Source organism: Spodoptera frugiperda, chromosome 5 (genome assembly GCF_023101765.2).
Source record: "Spodoptera frugiperda isolate SF20-4 chromosome 5, AGI-APGP_CSIRO_Sfru_2.0, whole genome shotgun sequence".
Taxonomy (NCBI): domain Eukaryota; kingdom Metazoa; phylum Arthropoda; class Insecta; order Lepidoptera; family Noctuidae; genus Spodoptera; species Spodoptera frugiperda.
Window position 1 is genome coordinate 674,507 of NC_064216.1, and position 18,479 is coordinate 692,985.

The following is an 18,479-nucleotide window of genomic DNA, read 5'->3' on the forward strand; positions in this document are numbered from 1 at the left end:
TCCAGCTCTGGACTTTACTCAAATAAATAGAATTAAAACCAACGACTTTTTAATTCTAATTTTCCAAGAAAAGTTTAGGTAGCGCATAAATTTGTCATTTAGCGATACAAACTCTTTACATTAAATAAATTGGCTAGGTTGGCTCTCTCAGCAGCTTGCCAAATTACGTAAAATGGTAATACTCCGGGAAGAGTCAGTTTCGAAAGTCTGGCACCAACTCAGTTCATATTAGGTCGAGACCTAGGTTATAGAGATAGACCGAGGTAATGGCAGTTATCTTCTTTCAGTACATTACGTGAAACAATACGGCATATTGTGTCTCAAATTGCGAATATCACGAGCCAATTACTATAGTAGGGGGATACATTCCTACCATTTCACATGGAGGTGTAGGGGTCGGCTTCGAAGCGAGCGACTGACTAATGCTAATAAATCACACGGATTACGACTTATAAAGATCTAGATAACTATCTATTTACTATCGAATATGACTTCATTCACGGTTGAGTCATATTCATACATATTACCAAATTAAATACTTGATAGAAAGGTAATCGTGACAGATTACGACACTCATTCTGCAATCTAACACGAATTGAATCAGTAGTAAATATGAATCATTGATCGAACAGCTGTTAAATATTGTCAGTACATTGATAACTGATACAGCAAATTATGTAACTACCTTTTATCAGGACAACAACTAATTCTGCAGCCTACACATATATATGGAACGCCATATCCCAAAAACCTTCCATTACTCGTTCGAAACCGGATTCCTCCTTATAGCAAGTTTCCCAGGAGACTAAATTTCCATCATCGCTCCTTGTTTTCGCTGGCTTCGAAGCCTCGCCTAAATTACATAACCCTCTTGAACGCGGCGCGGGGCGAGGGACGCCCCAACAATACGAGCAGTATCGAGCGACCGCCCTCCCGCTCGCACACGAGCCTCTCACTCGCACTTGCGAACTAAGACACCGGACATGACAGCTCGGATCCTTTCCACGACGCCATTCATTGCTACCGCAGAACGCGTCACACAATAAGCCTATGTAGGTGAACCACCGATGTACCGAGCCCACGGAGCGGGTCTCATGAAACGACATTGATTTCAGCGGCGCGGCCGGCGAGCGCCTATTGTGAACTACAACAAAAAATCTTACGTATTATGTGAGCAACATTGTAAAGTTGATAAAGAAAATATTACATGAGCTGGCTTTACTATATTGTTCAAAATGTGTACCAAGTATTACTTATCCATTATTATTTTTTAATGATCATGCTGGGTCTGAACCTACCAGCATTTAATATATCAATGAAGATAAATCACCTATACTGTAAAATAGTTTACCGATTTGTAACAAGGTTCAATCAATTATTGGGTTTCTCAGAGCAATTAATAAATACTAATTGTGTTAAAATGTTTGTTTTACAAATAATAACTAGAAAAATCTTTATAAATAGGAAGATTATTCTCCATTGTAATAAAGAGATATAAAACATAGATAATAACTTCACCCACTAAGAAATCCACGCATCGTGGAAACCAGTATCTTATATTTTGTATTATAACTTTCGAGAAATATACTAAATTAACTAACTATAATGTTTTTCGGCTTACTCACATAACTGTTTCACAAGATCTTAAATAGTTTCAACTTTTCAAGCCATTCTAGAGGCTCATATTCATGAGCAGCATTCTGATATTGTATTTCATTCCCTATATTAAGTATTATTAATTATTAAGGATCATTTATCAAATACAAATAATAATAGAAACCTGAATCCAATTCCAGTTTACCAAGACTGCTTACATTAATAAATTATTGTATATCTTTATTAGGAAGACTAGACTACATTAATGTACCTGATTTGCTTTATGATAATAATTTGACAAAAAATTGGCATATGGCAAAGATCAGGTGACTTACAACACTCAAAGTAAGTTGGAACAAGGGTTTGAAGAAGTTAATTTAGAAAAAGTAGTGTTGATGGGTTTTGGCAATTTGAGACTATCGTGCAAAATTGCAAATACATGTAATAATCAAGTAGTTATATGACGATTATACTATAAAATTGATACAATCATCAAATAACTTGTTCAAAGTGAAATGTCAATGATAGATAACATTATGAAGATATTCTAATAAGAAAATAATTCTTATAAGCATTAAATATGTCTTGTCAAGTGTAATTCATACAAATATCAAGACACACATGAATATTAAAAAGTAATTTGATGCAAACTGTTTAATTATACTACGGTTTTTAATAATATTCTAATTTTTATTATTCAAATATATATCTTTCTTGTGAGAGAACAGGTGTTCTAGTTTTAAACTAAATTAAAATGTTTCAAAATTCTCAAATGAGATTATAGTTAAATTTTGATTTTACACTATTAGCTAAGATGAAGTCATGATAAGTAGTGATAAGATGGATCTAGTACAACCACTTTTATATCGTATACCTAGTCTTTTTTACTTTGAACAACTAAAAAAGACCATTTGTTAGAGAATAAAAACTTTAGTATTCAATTTGTCTGCATGAAAGATAAATGTATTGTATTAAATAATGGATATTAAGAATAGAAGTAGGTACAATAGTATCGTCACAAATATTACACATGAAAAGTAACACAGTCAGTCTGTGATCATTATTCAATAATGGATGTTGACAACAGCTTATAAAGAACAGTTCCTACAAATTTGCGAACAGAAGCCGTAGAACCGCCGGTTGCAATTATTCAATCAGTTGACTTTCGTATCACAACACCGACGTCCGTACCGCTATCAATAGATCTCAAAATATACCTCACAACGTACTCCACACGTATTTCTGTTTCCTTCACATATAACTTATGACACCGACCGCCAGACGAGAATTCCGCCGCCGCATTCCACAACACACAACTATCACCCACAACACAATTAGCAATAGCAACAATAATTAAATAATTCAAAATGCCATTCGATCTATTTTCGCATCCCACGTTATCTGAAATGAGGATATAATAATCAACTTACCGGCAATTTGTGATGTGCAACGTGCGCCCGAAAATTGACAATTTGCCACAAATTCACTGTTTTCACGATATAAAATTGATTTTTTACTTGAATTATTCAATATTTTTATATGAATAGACGTCGACAGAATGACTGCTTTTGACATTAATGATATAGGTTGCCACACCAAATATTCGTTGGAACTAGCCTAGTTCCACGGTGTTGCCAAAATTAATAAATATTTTATCAATATTTTCAAATAAAACTTTTTTGTATAATCCTAATGAATCAATAATTATAGCAAGTCAAACAAGTACAACAATTAGTATATTTTATGAGCATTCATGTTTTCTTAATATATAATAGAAAAATAATGCAGTTCATTCGAGTTCATTCAGAGTTCATTCAACTTGCCATAAACAATAGAGGATTAGAGCACAGATAAGCTAAGGACAGATATTTAAAAGATAATAAAAATTCCACAGAGATTTCACATTTATTTTTACAGAACAGTGTACACTTTATTAAATTTCTTGTTCTTACTATATAAATTATTCAATAATTTTTGTATTAACAATTAATTTATTGATTGCTTATCAAAACATCTACGAATTGTTAACGAACTTCTTTATTTTTCAGTCAAGTTTCTTTATTTTTATGTTTATGTCAAATAAAAACAGTGAACTATGGTTTTCGAATATCTATGGTTAATGGAAAGTAGTAGAATAGGAAACGGAAAAGAACTACAACGCTGCGGCATTTATGCGTCATCATCATTCGGTCATTCACTGAATTTCACTGCCACACTGCATGAAACAGTACGCCGTTTGGCTTTGGTTTCGTTCAATCTTCTTTCTTTCTCTTTGGTTCGTGTCGCCATTTTGTGTGGTTAAGTTCACATTGCACAGGCATTTAAAATTTGAAATATTTATAGTAAACGTTAAACGTGTGTATTCTTGAGGTTGTGCTTTTTTCGTGTACTTATATTAGTTTAAGGTAAGTAATTTTTAGAATCAGTCCTAGTCGCATACGTTATTTTATTTCTTTTCTTTTTCACGGTATTGCAAACTTCCATTACCCATTGTCATGGACGCTGCTGACTCATTTCGTCAAATTATGTATGCGTTTCAGAGTCTAAAATGCCGGGCGCCGGTACTTTCAAAATCTTCGTCGGGAATCTTTCCGATAAAACAACGGACGCCGATCTTAGACCGCTATTCGAAAAATACGGTACGGTCGTAGAATGCGATATCGTCAGAAATTACGGTTTCGTACACATGGAAAACGAACAAGTTGGCCGCGAAGCCATACAGAATTTAAACGGAGAGATAGTTCATGGCCAGGCCATCAAAATAGAAGCCGCCAAGAGCCGAAAGGCCCCGTCGACGCCGACCACAAAAATATTCGTCGGTAACCTAACGGACAAGACGCGCGCGCCCGAAGTCCGCGAGCTGTTTCAGAAGTTCGGCACGGTTGTCGAGTGCGATATAGTTCGTAACTATGGCTTCGTGCACCTGGACGCGTCGGGTGACGTGAACGAAGCTATCAAAGAACTGAACGGTATGATGGTGGACGGACAGCCCATGAAGGTGCAGCTGTCTACGAGCCGCGTCCGCCAGCGGCCGGGTATGGGCGACCCCGAGCAGTGCTACCGCTGCGGTCGGGGCGGCCACTGGTCCAAGGAGTGCCCCAAGGCGCTGGGCCCTGACCGGAACGGTTTCCGCGATCGAGCATTCGGCCGCGACCCCTACCCTCCGCCGCCGCCGCCGCCGTTCCTTCGCGATCGCATGATGGGAGGATTTGGGGTAACGCGCTATCACTTACTATCCGAACCGTCGGTTTTCATCTGACCGCTTTCGATGCATCACGTAGGCCGAGCGCGTGGAGTCTGTCTTCGCACGCGGTTCCTAACTCGGGCCGAAATAACATGATCGGGCTCAGTGATGCTACAATCGCTGCTCACCACCAGACCTTCAAAAGAAAACATACCTCAACTACTATTCATGACGAGTTTGTTTCTGTTTGTTTCTCACTAACTGAATAAGTACTAATATATTTTATTGTGACAGGATCCCTATGACGGGTACTATGATCGTGCGAGGTTCGAGTCACCTCGGGACCTCTTCGAGCGCCGCTACCCAGTGGGCGCTTCGCGCGGGTTAGAGATGGGTGCTTCTCGCGGTGGGCGTGGGGACTTCGTGTCGCCGCCGCTGCGCCGCGAGCCTATGCCGCCAATGCCGAGCCTGCCACCGATGCGCAGTGGGATGGGATCTATGAGGTCGTCGTATGATGCTATGTACAGCAGGAGAAGTCCCCCTCAAGGGCCTCAAATGTCCCGGGGGTGAGAATTAATTTGTGTCAATGTTAACTAACTTTGGCTTCATCCCACTTACATTAGTCATTTTAAAGCAATTTATGATCCATCATTACACTTTCCCTTAAATCATAATAGTTGCAGTTGTAACACAATTGACACAAATCCTTCAACCTACTCAATTAAATCTGTAACTTATTTTTCCGTAATCTGTCCTAATTATATCAAATCACTTGTCAGTATTATACTTACTCGTTATTTACATTTCTCTATAGTATAAATAGTATAATGCTTTTAGTCCATACTTGTTCACCAAAAATCAATAGTTTATCTTCTAGACTAAATAAACTATTCAAATAATAGGATTGTTTTGCAATGTATTTTTTTTTCTATTTACAGAATGTACGAAGACTTCAGTCGTGACACATTTGATGATAGAAGGTATGCACACTTATTCTTCTAAAACAACTTTTCAATCATATATCACTTCATCAATAACTATCTAGAAATTACATTTGTATTGTCAAGTTGCTAAATGAAAATGTTCTTGTTTCAGACCGGGTATGCGAGGACCTTCTCCCTCCAGAAGATACGCGCCTTACTAGGAATATTAAATATTTAGATATAGTTGTCCAACGCTCAGTTGCAATCAATTTGTAATTTTTTGACTGGCTGACAGATAGTACTGTTTTATAGAGAATACAATTGTATAAGTTAAGGTGGGAGTGACTGATTTGCTATTTCCACAAGTATGATTGGCATGGAAGATTTATGTATGAATGTTATGTGCCTGAATGTAAATAAGTGAAATAAAATATCATTTTAAGTACACTAAGTGTTTTATTGTATAGCATAATCGCATTCCAGTTAGTGTGAGCCTATTACTACATTCACAAACAAGAGTGCCAAAGCCTATAAGTATAGGAAAAGCACTGATACTCTACAATGTGATAGGGGTGAGACTTCTAACCCGTTAAGGCTGAGTACTACATCTAATTTTATCGACAAAAGTCGGGGGTCGAATCCCCTCCCCCTAAAAGTTATGGCTATTTTAATATTTTTTTAACTTTTTTTGATATCAAAGGTTGTATGCGTCGTAGAAACAAAAAAAAAACGACAAACGGTAGCTAATAACCTTGGCTAACTAATTCATTACCTTTTTCATATGTTTGATAATGTTTTGGTGAGAAAAAAAAACATTTGTAAATTATTTTTACCGAAAAAATCACTATTTTTCAATATTTTCAATTAGGGGTTCAATTCAAAATATGATTTTTCGATAAAATTAGATGTAGTACTCAGCGGGTTAGAAGTCTCGCCCCTATCACATTGTATAGCCCAGACTCATATCTAATTTCATAAATTTTAATTCAAATAATAGTATTTTGTAAAGAATTTGGCCTACAGAAACAAATTACGTAACAAGTTTTACTTTTTCCGCTTACTACATTTTTCATGTGACGGTGAAAACTGAAGACGAAATACATTCTACAAAAATAATTTTCACATCCCACTAAGATGAAGCTGTTGATATCACTAGAGGTCCTAACCAGCTATCTACTAGCTTCTGCGAGCGGTATCGCCCGCGTTCCCTTGGGATCAAAGTAACCTATCATCCAAATCAGCTCATACTCTGTCAGTATACCAAATTTCATCAAAATCGGTTCAGTAAATTCAGCTTGATTGACAAACATCCAATCAAACTTCTTATGTGGTCTAACAAAATCGAACCCATAGGTACTCTTGGAGCGTATAAATGAGAAATTCAAAATAATGAGATTGAGAAAATCTGTATGGCAAAAATAATGTTTTTCTTGACATCCAGGATAGGTTTGGGTTCTGGAAATATGCTTTGTGACAACTACGTCCCTTACAATTATACCAAAGAGAGAATAAGTATAGGGGAATTAGACTAATGTCATAAAACTTAATATACTAAATTTTTCTAATTCAAATCTCAATAAAACTTTATATTCGGGAATCGAACCAAATTAGACAGTCTCGTGTGCGACCAACGAGGGTCCCGATCCGGCATATATTTACAGCCAATAACATCCACGCATGTTGACAATCTACGAGTCTGCCTGCGCACAATGCGAGCCATGCTTCGGCATGAATGGGCCAGCTCGACCGGAGTGATACCACGGCGTGGCTGGGTGAAACAACGCTTGCGTTGTATTTTGTTTAGGGAGTTAGATTACCGGAGGCCCAATTACCCCCTTCCCAATTCCCTAACAACCCTTTAATTCCTAACCCCCAAAAGGCCGGCAACGCACTTGTAATTATAACGCCTCTGGTGTTAAGTGTCCATGGGCAGCGGCGATTGTTTACCATCTAGTGAACCGTCTGCTCGTTTACCGGCTTATTCCATAAAAAATCTCTACCTATACATTAGAACCCCGCCATAACTTACCGAGGCCCCGGACGCGACAGGAATCGGGTGGTGTGGGACTTATTATTCTGTGGTATGGGTCCCAATTTAATTGGCATATTGGTAATTTCCTTTACAAGGTTGGGTATAGGTATAGGTGGTGAATGAGAATACAAAGTCTATGTCCATTAATGTTTTATTTGTAACTTAACATGTATTTAGACCTATGCAATGTTACCTACCAGCTATATTTACACAACACTGTACAGGGTGCGATGCGCACTAGTAAATGCTAGGCGGGCACTTGGTCTACTCTATATACACTCCCATTCTCATAACGTTACTTTACTGCCCTCTGTCGGTACCCAAAATGGTGTATTATTACATTGTGGAATGAGTTTCAATATTACGTATCAATTCAAAATCACACAAAGTAGGTGTAAGAAAACATATTTTCTTATTCTGCGAACTACGTTATGTGTCAAGGCACAAAATATTTTCGTAAGGCACATCAGACCAAGTGGCTCGCTATACAAAACAAATAGTTAATACTAATCGTTGCGAAGGCATCTCCATAAGACACTGCGCCATTACATCCCATATATTTAATACTCACACACTACTATTAGTCTTTTTATCTTCGTTTAAGTACAACCCACATTAGCTACCTGTACTGACAAACATGTGAATATAAAAATGCATTTTATGGCTACTTCAATAATTTTGAAATAATCTTTGTTTTGTACGATAATAAGGGCGTCTTATTGTCCAAATATCACAATACACGTCGCTTGGCCACTGCGGCAGTCCTTGTACTTGGCGACAGTGGCCTCATGTACAACAGAAACAGAGTATTGTTTCACATGTATAGTATAGCTGCCTCCCTACCGCTCCACGACTATTTACACGTCTCGAACGACTCGAAACAAGAACAAAGCTGCCTCAACGAACACTTTCATTGCTTATACAAACGGAAGACAACAAATTTTCATTATAAAACACTTCGTCACTAAATCTAAGTAACAGTAATAAAATAAAACATTACTTTTAGAACAAAACTAAAACCAAAATCATACAGTTGCGGAGAGATTCCATCGGGAACATTCATAAGTTAGTCATAATTATATAATTACAGTATCATTTCACTGGTGGCACGAACTGCTGCTATCCGAATAAACTTAACAATACTGAGATTTAAAACAAAACGGTGGTCAAACTGAATTTTCACATCGGGCCTTTACAACTATCGAAGTTCACGTGAATCGTAAATAAATAGAACATTATCGAGGAACTAAACTTGGATCGTACACTAGGCGAGTCCGTCCACGGTCACACGAGCTTGACGGTGGTCTCGGTGTTGTACTTGGCGAGCGTCTTCTTGACGCGCAGCGCCGTGAGCCGCACGGGCGGGTTGGCGTGCCAGCACTCGTGCATCAGCGTCACCAGCGTGCTCAGCGGCTCCGCGCCCAGCCAGCGCGCCGGCACCGGGGGCCGCGCGCCCGCCGCCACCACCACGCGGTGCATGTCCTCGAAGCTGGGGTCGGGCGGCACCAGCTCGTGGTACGGCAGCGCGTACGCCTCCACGTGCTGCGCCTTGTCGCCCGAGCAGCACCGCCGGCACATCTCCCACAGCACGAGCCCCAGCGAGTACATGTCGGCCATCTTGAACGCCTCGAAGTTGCTCACGTCCAGCTTCTCGTCCAGCACCTCGGGCGCCATGTAGCGGCGCGTGCCCACGCGCGTGTTGGGCGCGATGTCCACCTCGTTGCGCTCCGCCACGTACCGCACGGCCAGCCCGAAGTCCGCGATGGCGCACTGACCGTTCCGCTTCACGAGGATATTTTTACTCTTTATGTCTCTATGTGCGATGGCGGGCTTGCCCTTCGTACCGAATATGTCCATGTGTAAATGCGCCAGCCCACTCACTATAGAGTACGCCATTGTCATGAGACTGTGCGTGTCGAGTACCACGGTCTGCAGGTAGTCGTGCAGCGAGCCGTTCTCGTGGTAATCCGTGATGAGGAGCATCTGTGTCCACGAGCCCGTGCCCTTGATGTCAGCCGCGATGAACCCGAGGATGTTTTCGTGGCGCATCAGCACCGTCTGATATATTTCTGTCTCGCGGAACCAAGAAGCTTCTTCCGTGGTAAAGAACACTTTGACGGCGACTCGCTCGCCGCGCCAGCGCGCGAGCCAAACCTCACCGTACCGGCCTTTGCCAATAGACTCCACCATCTGTATCTGCTTGGCCACGGTGCGCTGCACCAGCAGCGGCAGGCCGGAGCCGGAGCCCGAGGACACGTCGGCGGCGTGCGGCGCGGGCGGGGAGGGGGCCGCTTGCCCGCGCGGCGCCGGCGCCGGAACAGCAGCAGGAAGGCGGCGGCCGCGGCCAGCAGCGCCACGCACAGCGCGGCCGCCACCAGCACGGTGGGCGAGCCCGCGGCGCCGCCGTGCAGCCCGGGCGTCTCCGTCACGTCGGGGGACAGCTCCGGCAGCTGCGGGGACAGCCGCCGGTTGCACAGGTCGCTCTCGAAACAGCATTCTATCACCTTCGGGTGTTGATGTGGCACTTGGGAGCTTTTGCACTGGAAATTCAAATAGCTGTCGTTAGAATACTAGCGACGAAGTTACATAACTAAATAAGTATAATATCCATTTAATCATTTTTAAAACGGACTATATTACAATTAAAAACGTAAGTAAAATACTGACTTGCATAAATCCTGACTCGTCCGGAGGCAGGCAGCCCGCTGACCGGTCGACGACGACGAGTCCATTGTCGTCGAGCACCTCCTCGACGGCCACGAAGCAGTAGCCGCCGGGCTGCGTGACGCACGTGCCGTTAGCCGCGCCGTCGGGGCACGCGGCCGCGCCGAGGCACTCGCACACTAGGCCCCGACCTGCAACGTAACAAATCATACTTTTAGCATTTTTACTTTAAACAACACAAGAAACTTAACGCTTTACTCCAAACCAGATAGAGATCAAATTCGAGAGGCACAAATGGTGTCTCAAAGGAACAACCGAACCAAGACCAAAACGTTGTCAACTTGCCGAGTATTGTTTGTCATAGAAAAAACAAAACAAAAAAAATACAATAAACGCGACCCTGCATAACTAACAAGAACCCTACCCGTACAAATAGTGAGAATGTGGAAGCCTCTTTCAAAAGAGAAACAAACGAGACTTTTCAGGTGACCTTATAATTTTATAAAAAAGGAGAATTAAGAATTGATTAATATCTATAAAGTAGTACCGTGCATAGTAAATGAAACTAACGAGTGGAGAATTATAGGGAAAAAATCACATTATAGATATCATGTAAACGACGAATGTTTATAACAGGTGTGAAAAACTTTCCACAATATATGAATAATTGCTGAAAGGTGATAATTATAACATAATGAAGTCATTTATAAATATACCTTTGTTATAACATGAACTAGAATACATACGACACACATCTTGCATAATGAAACTAAAATAAAGGTAATAATATCGAGAGGCATGTGATCAAACCAGAGGAAACATCGTCTACATGAAAGGTAACAGCAACTTGTCACATAGAGAGCGACAATAAATATTTTTCATAGAATTAAACTATCCTAAAACTTTACGATAGTATTCTATGGAATACATAAATTAGCCGTTAGCTCTAACAAACTTTGAAGTTCTAAGTCAGAATTTTCCATGCATTAAAGCTTGTTGCATTCAGGGTGTAGATAAACGGAGAAGAAAGAACGAAATCTTATTACAAATACTGTTTTTTGAAACTAGACCCCCTGGACGTCCGGACATCCCGCTATAATAGGGACCCATAGTCAACTTTTACGCAGTGACATAGGTACAACAATAAATTGTATAGACGCTTCGCTACGCCAGTTCATACAATAGTGACGGTGTTGGTTCCCTGCAATGGCATTGCACATCAAGTTTATTTATGTGTTGTTCAAATGACTTTGAACTTCTAAAACAGCAAACAATTGGGTTTTAAACAAGAAAGATTTTGTTGCATAGTAGTCAGTCCAATTCCTGAAGGACGTCTATTTAAGATCTTGCTATGGAATTTCAGAGCATTAACAAGGCCATTTTAGACAGTTTGGTTGCAGGACTTTTAGGAAATAACCTTTGTTTATCGACTTACAAAAAACTACGTTATCAACGTGTGATAAAGTCTACTTTATTCACTGCGAAACTGCAGACAAATTGCTAAGTTGATAAAGTTTACATAAACCGAGCAGATAACAATTTTTCATTCAGTATTATAATAAAAACAATATTTTAAAGGATGAAGAACAATATAGGAACCGAGTATTTCATAATAAGTTCAATAAATCAAGGTGAAAAACGCAGTGGAGCGGAGTCAATTAAGATAATTATTCAAGTCAACTGACTGACGCGCTAATCACTTCGAGTCTCCAGCCATTTGGTGCGCCATCAACATTTCTAGTTTCTGTATTTAAATATTAATTACTGGCAGTTTAGTTGCAGGTGTTTGATATATTTGACATTTGAAACAATCTTTTAATATATGGAAATACTAATGCGTATATCAATGAACCGCTCACTAAAATTATAGAGAATGTAAATGCTATGTAAATAAACGCAGCTACTGCAATTTGGAGTACCTTTGGTTAACACGCATAGCCAATAGAACTGAGCCTACAAATATGTCTTTTAAAGACATGAATTACTTGCAAACGCGGAATTTGGTTGTTTCTTATTTTAAAGATGTGTAAACACGATACGCTACGTCTGAATACGAACACAAAAGAATTATGAAAAGGGATATAAATATTAATGGCATTAAACATTCATCCAGCATCGGAGCATAATATTTTTTGCAAGCAGCGGGCAACAGGTACCCGGCGCGTCCCGACACTCGGCCGGAGCCGGCAGGGGACGTACCACAACAACAACAGGTACAAATTTAATACCACTCCTGTACTACTCCGCCTCAACTATAGCAACAGCAATAACGTAAATAACAAAAAATGTTAAAGGAATCATAAAATTGATCGATTAGTGTCGCCAGTTCTCGGGAAATGACGAGACGTTATAAATAATTAATAATTAAACTTGGTAGTTAAACGTAATCAGCCTGTCACGAATGTTGAACATAAAACTAACAGTTTCACATCTAGTAGCTGGGTAGAGCTGTGTACAGAGACGACTATGAAGGATTTTATAGACACCTAGGTTGTTAATTACAATGACATCAGAGTAATAAAGTTGCGGTCAGCAAATAGCTATAGGTAGCGAAGAAATTTGAGCCTTGAGCTCATACAGTAGTAACACGTAATACAAGGTAGCTATGAATCAATGCGTTTGTGAATGACTTACACAAGAGCGAGGTACCATCATAGGTATTGGTAACACAAACGTTCGCGTTTAACAGTGATCCCAAATAAACTTCTAAATATACGATGATGATTACATCAACACCAGTATATTTACGACGAGACACAAACAACAAATTATAAATACAACAAAGACAGGAAACTAGGAATGAATCAACACAACATGCACGTCCTTAGCTCGTAGCAAATCCGTTGAGAAAGCGGAAACTGCGACATGTCGAGATCACAACCACAGTCCTGATGCAGATGTGAACACTTGTGCAAAACAAACAGAACACAGCGAGTCTTTGGGTGACGGACGAGGCAAGGTTGGCGCACTGTGACGGAACTACGGAGGAAACACAATACTCAGGCAAGTTGACGACGATAACAGCTTGGATTTACGATCTGGTTTAGGTGTCGGTCTAAGGTGTTGCACGTACTTCGTCTCATGCCGTCGTCGGAGAGCGTTCGAGGCGAGCCCGGCCCCGCGTCCGCGCTATCATTTAAATATAACTTGGGACGCCGCCGTCTGTCGCCGGCTTTATTTTTACACCACTGAGATTATATGTGGACTGTCACAACGCACGCTGTCTCACGGGAGACGTTATGGTTCGCGCGCAACACCGACCCACTGGCGGACAACACTGAGCGATACGTGTCGGCGGAGTGACGCCCACGGCGCGAATGACGGGCGGAGCGCGAGCGGCGTCCCCCTGGGCCTGCGCCCCGCAGCCGCCGCGCGCCGCCCCGTGCAGTATGCACCGCTGCACAGCCTCCACATGGCTCCGAAAGATAACGCCAGTACCGAGTCGCGGCCGCACTATACTCATGAGATGCACAGACGAGCGAGCCGTTGCAATTCATTGACGCCAACACTGCACTGCCAAGTGTTTAGTATAATCTACATTGCTACAAATATATTTGGCAACGCGGCCTCTAATCGGCCAGCTATTAGTCAACACAATTAACTTACTGTATCGGACGAGGAAAGAATCTGTCAGAACCTCAATATGATAATGTGTAATACATAATAGGAACAAAGAGGCATTGAATAACTTAAACGAACGATTATATTAGTAAGAGGAAAAGTATAAACATCATACGATAACATTTATTTCAAGAATAACGAAGCCTTTCATAATCGTAGCCAGATAGAGTAAAAATAGCGTCAATACTAACAGACACACGGTTTTAGCACAAGACTTTATTGGTCGCATTTCTGGAAGACCAACATCTGTCGGAAGCTGGTGCTTTTTATAGTTTACGACGAGTCCTAATACTCTCACTTCCACGTTATTAGAGAGACGCAAGCAGTAAAACCTTATGGAGCACCTAACTAATCGGAACGCTATTAATCCAGAGCTTTTATGACTGAAGCATCCATTTTATTTTCCTTTTCTAATTTAATCCGTAAATGTTGTCGGTTCCTACACGTATCTTGGCATGTCTACAGGTTTATCGCGGCGTGGTTTAATTATTCGCTCTAAATTGGGATGTGTTCGCTCCACAGATGTGGTTCACGTAGGCTTTGCACTCGATGCTCTTGCAATTCGCAGTCAAGTTCTGGTGAACGTGCCCGCTGGCCAGCAATGCATCTCAAGGATGTCCCCCAATGTGAGACATGTTACACAGTGAGGCACGTGTCGATTGCCAAAACGTATGCAAATTACTGTTATGAATTCAAATTACATGCCTACGCAAAGCAACGACACTATTGTTCTCGAGTCCCGTCTGTGACATTAATTTGCAAATAATCGTGGTTATTAGTCTAATACGGAACGCGATTGAGGTTCTGAATTTGTGATGGCGTGTTTGATCGAATTCGGACATAATTTCGTCCCGTGCGACAGTTATTGTGGCAGAGAGCGATTTATATGGCTGTTTCTCGTGGGAAATCTCCTGACGATGTTTGAGCACGCCATCAGAAGCTCATCAACAGCATCGGTGAAGTGATGGTCTACAAACTACTTTCACGTAACTGCTCAGCACTGATTGTTGATATTATGGGAATAGGTCGTTGTGCCTGTACCGCGCACGTGCAAAACTAGTTCCTTTTGATTCAGAATACAGCGCAGATGTTACTGGCATCAGTTTATGTACACGAGAATGAATTCGTTGCGAGTGCTGCAATTGCAAGCGATCATACAAATCGATTTGTTAAATATAGGAGTAAAAGGGCAATCGATCAAGATGAATTCGATGTGGAACACAGCATCTCAGTCAATCTTGTTTTAGATATGGATAAATACTCTTTTCCATGAACTGAATTGGATTAAATGATAAGCATCGTTCGTAACGAGGATAGAACAAACTGAATGATAATGAATGAGATCGCCCAGATACGTATGACGAACGGCGGGAAGGTAATTAAAACAAACAGATCCGCAGCACGCGAACAACGCCCCCCAGATATCGGGAAACAATATTTTGTCGTGACTCTCGCAAATGGCATTCGGTTCCGATCATGCTGGCGGGGCGAGAGGTCATCATCGCACAGCGTGCAGGCGCCTGCGATCTAGCGACCTCTAGGATTATCCAACTCGATCGATAAGGTCCCGAGGGGCATGCGCGGGGCGCGCGGCGCGTGATACGGGCCAAAGAACATAATTTATTCGGCGGCAGAGTGGCGCGCCTCCGAGGTGCCGCGCCCGCTCCTCACCCCGCGCATCTCCTTTCCAAACAGGATCCCGTCACCATTTTTTGTGGTCCCGGGATTAAGGAGTATCGGGTTTAAACGCAGGTTACGTAATAGTTTTTACACACCCTTAATCTGCCGAGGCTTAAGGACGAGCTCGTAATTTTATAAAACGTTACACATGTGTACACTGTGGTCATATTTCACGGGGCTGGTATGTTTGAACATCACCTGTTAACGACCCATTTGCACGATAAGAGCACTGACAATATTTGCGCGTGCGCATGCCACTGCGTCGCGATTACTTACATCAATCAACAAGTTTACATTGTTGAAAATAATATTTTATTGCGCCCAGAAATTAAAAAATAAATACAATAACTAATCGATACTCTATAGAGATGAAATTCTATCGTATTGCGGGACATTTTATTGCCGCTCATGCTAATAAGTGCTCACTAGAATGCCAGATATGCATATTTTCTCCGCGTTTATGAAACCTTAACGTATTAACTTTTGTATTATTAACATATTCGTGACTGTTTATATTGACTATAATGGAACAGTTTCTAAATAGTTGGGAGCACCACAACTATCGGTTCTCATGTCGAGGAGTTGTACTCGCAACTCGCAGCACATTGGATTTGTGATAAAGTTGACAGTAAATCAATATTTACATGAAATCCAAGCGAGTGTGAAGTGTTATCTGGTTACCTGACGTGAGAATTACTGGTACACACTTTATCTCCTCTGACAACTATCTCAAGTTTATTAACCTGCCGTACTGAGATAACATGCAAAATTAACATCAACATTTCATATCGCAAATAAAAAACATTTTGGGCGGGAATTCCGATTCTCACTTTAAAAAAATTAAGGTTATTTTTTAATTTCCTCACTGTCTTCTGATAATCATTAGGTAAGTATGTAAAAGGCGAGAATTAAGAAAATAAAATTAATGCTTCCAGTTACTGAAACTATTTTCAGTCACCAGAAGCATACATCCGTAACTCATGAAACCTATGATGAAATAGATGATGATGTAGTTTTACTAAAACCTCCTTACCAAAAAAAATTTTCTCAAGAGGCTTGGGTTAGACTTAAATCGAATTAAAAAAGGTTAATTACCAAAATATCAAACAATAAGTACCTAATCTAACTACGCATATATATTATAACCAAGTAGGTCGAGTATAGCGAGTTATAATTAGCCAGGTATTTACTTGGGCATTTAAAAGCTAATCAATAATTATCAGCGTTCGGTATAGATAAGGGCCGATGCAGAAATAGTAACAAGAATTAAGAACTAGGACAATACGTGACAATGTACACGCTCAGCGTACTACGGAGCTTTCATTTCATTTCTATTTAAATTATCCTTGTTTTTGTTTTTAATGGACATTATGTTTGTTTACAAATCTTTCGGCCTTTCCCCTGGGTAATAGTTTGGCTCATTAAGTACAAGACGAGAACTGTAGGCGTTATCATTTTCTCTGTAGGTGATCGATACTGAAGAACTACTGCAGTGACTACATTCTGTTCAGAAGATAATTAATCCTAGATAATATTGTGCTTTCTATTATAGGTCTACAAGGTCGCCTCAACAGGTCATTTTGATAAAAATCTAGAGGTTACATTATTTACTGTAAAATGTTTAGAAACGCGCAAGGAAGCAGTAAACAGTGTTTAAGTCAGTTGTATGAGTAAATACGTAGTCGGTGTACGTAATTGACGCCACGCGGAGGCGGTCAGGTGACTGTATCGGCATGCTGATGGATCTGCTCTGCATATTCATGCGGCAGATTGGAAGTAATGTCGTTTTCTATGCGCGACCCACTCGATTGATTGGCGACCGTTACCCCGAGCTAACGAAGCTGACCAGCACTAACATTACGCACTTACTCCTATAATTCCCGTGCATTATACAGCTCTACATACTCCGTATATTTACACAAGACGTTCGCAAAATAAACACGACGATAGCGTAACGTCATGAAAATAATATAACTGCAGACTATAAAAATGACATATTTCGAGGCTGACGTTGAGCCTCGTACAGTCCCACCTTACTTCAGACCGTAGACGTTTAAAAATAGACGCGTGAATAACCGTGTTTTTGTGACAATTGTGCAACCGGGGCCAGAGGTCCGGCGCGTTACACTGCGACTAGTTCCATTTGTAAGGAATCTGTCAAAACAACAACATATTGGTACAGCGCTATCTGCAGTGAATGGACATCGTTTGCTCGCGATAGATTACGTGTTTAATTGTCAACATACTTGCACAAATTCGATAACGGCTATTGATACTTGAGGTGCAGACGTCATTTAGTAACTGCTCGCGCTTCGTTTAACAAGCTGAGACGAGATAGCGGACCCACATTATCGGGCCACTTAATAAATTCAGTAGCAGTGCCAGCCAGGCTGTAAACTAAACAAAACCCAAACACTACGCGATTTGAGGTCGGACACAACCTTAATCGTGTCGTGATAATCTTAATTGTAGGGGCGCGGCCGTTATCAGCAAGGAGAGAAGTGCGCTATCATGTGTCTACCTAATGCTAATACCTATCTCGAGGTGATAACCGATGTATTTTGGTGGAGTCAAGTGTATCATGCGGTATGGAAATGGAAGGCGTTGTGCACCCGCCACGTCGAGCTACGCGGCGCTTGATAAATTGACACGTCGGAAACGCTGACACATGTGCACTGCGGACGATATGACAGCTCTACATATATTGGAAAACAAAAACTACGCAGTTCTGCTACAGATACGATATCGTATCAATAGATAGGAAATACAAAAGATACAT

General features: G+C 41.0%; 4 protein-coding genes across 5 annotated transcripts in view; 2 read left to right on the plus strand and 2 right to left on the minus strand.

Annotated features, from left to right (window-relative positions):
• The window catches only part of LOC118271580 (stress-activated protein kinase JNK), an 89,459-nt gene extending 86,266 nt beyond the window's left edge, over positions 1 to 3,193 (minus strand). The window contains exon 1 of the mRNA XM_035587660.2: positions 3,027 to 3,193. The gene's annotated coding sequence lies outside the window, so the exon portion shown is untranslated. The remainder of the gene's footprint in view (positions 1 to 3,026) is intronic.
• The window catches only part of LOC118271957 (60S ribosomal protein L34), a 137,641-nt gene that overhangs the window by 72,059 nt on the left and 47,103 nt on the right, over positions 1 to 18,479 (plus strand). The window lies entirely within an intron of this gene.
• Positions 3,813 to 6,150, plus strand: LOC118271581 (RNA-binding protein lark). Of its 2 annotated transcripts, none has more exons than XM_035587664.2 (5): positions 3,813 to 4,001; positions 4,137 to 4,810; positions 5,075 to 5,283; positions 5,719 to 5,760; positions 5,876 to 6,150. In XM_035587664.2, the coding sequence occupies exons 2-5, from the start codon at positions 4,145 to 4,147 to the stop codon at positions 5,922 to 5,924; spliced, it is 966 nt and encodes a 321-aa protein (XP_035443557.1). In that variant the 5' UTR covers positions 3,813 to 4,001; positions 4,137 to 4,144; the 3' UTR covers positions 5,925 to 6,150. The 2 variants fall into 2 exon arrangements, with proteins under 2 accessions (XP_035443557.1, XP_035443556.1); XM_035587663.2 differs by having other exon boundaries at positions 3,816 to 4,001; positions 5,075 to 5,346.
• The window catches only part of LOC118271954 (bone morphogenetic protein receptor type-1B), a 55,831-nt gene continuing 45,220 nt past the window's right edge, over positions 7,869 to 18,479 (minus strand). Inside the window, 3 exon segments of the mRNA XM_035588227.2 lie at positions 7,869 to 10,017; positions 10,020 to 10,275; positions 10,403 to 10,590. Of these exon segments, the coding sequence (XP_035444120.2) occupies positions 9,020 to 10,017; positions 10,020 to 10,275; positions 10,403 to 10,590 (1,442 nt within the window). The 3' untranslated portion in view covers positions 7,869 to 9,019.

Coding starts and splice junctions, on each gene's coding strand:
- LOC118271581 (XM_035587663.2), top strand. CDS start 4,145: ATGCCGGGCGCCGGTACTTTCAAAATCTTCGTCGGGAATCTTTCCGAT. Junction 4,811..5,074: donor GCATGATGGGAGGATTTGGG/GTAACGCGCTAT, acceptor TTATTGTGACAG/GATCCCTATGACGGGTACTA. Junction 5,761..5,875: donor GACACATTTGATGATAGAAG/GTATGCACACTT, acceptor TTCTTGTTTCAG/ACCGGGTATGCGAGGACCTT.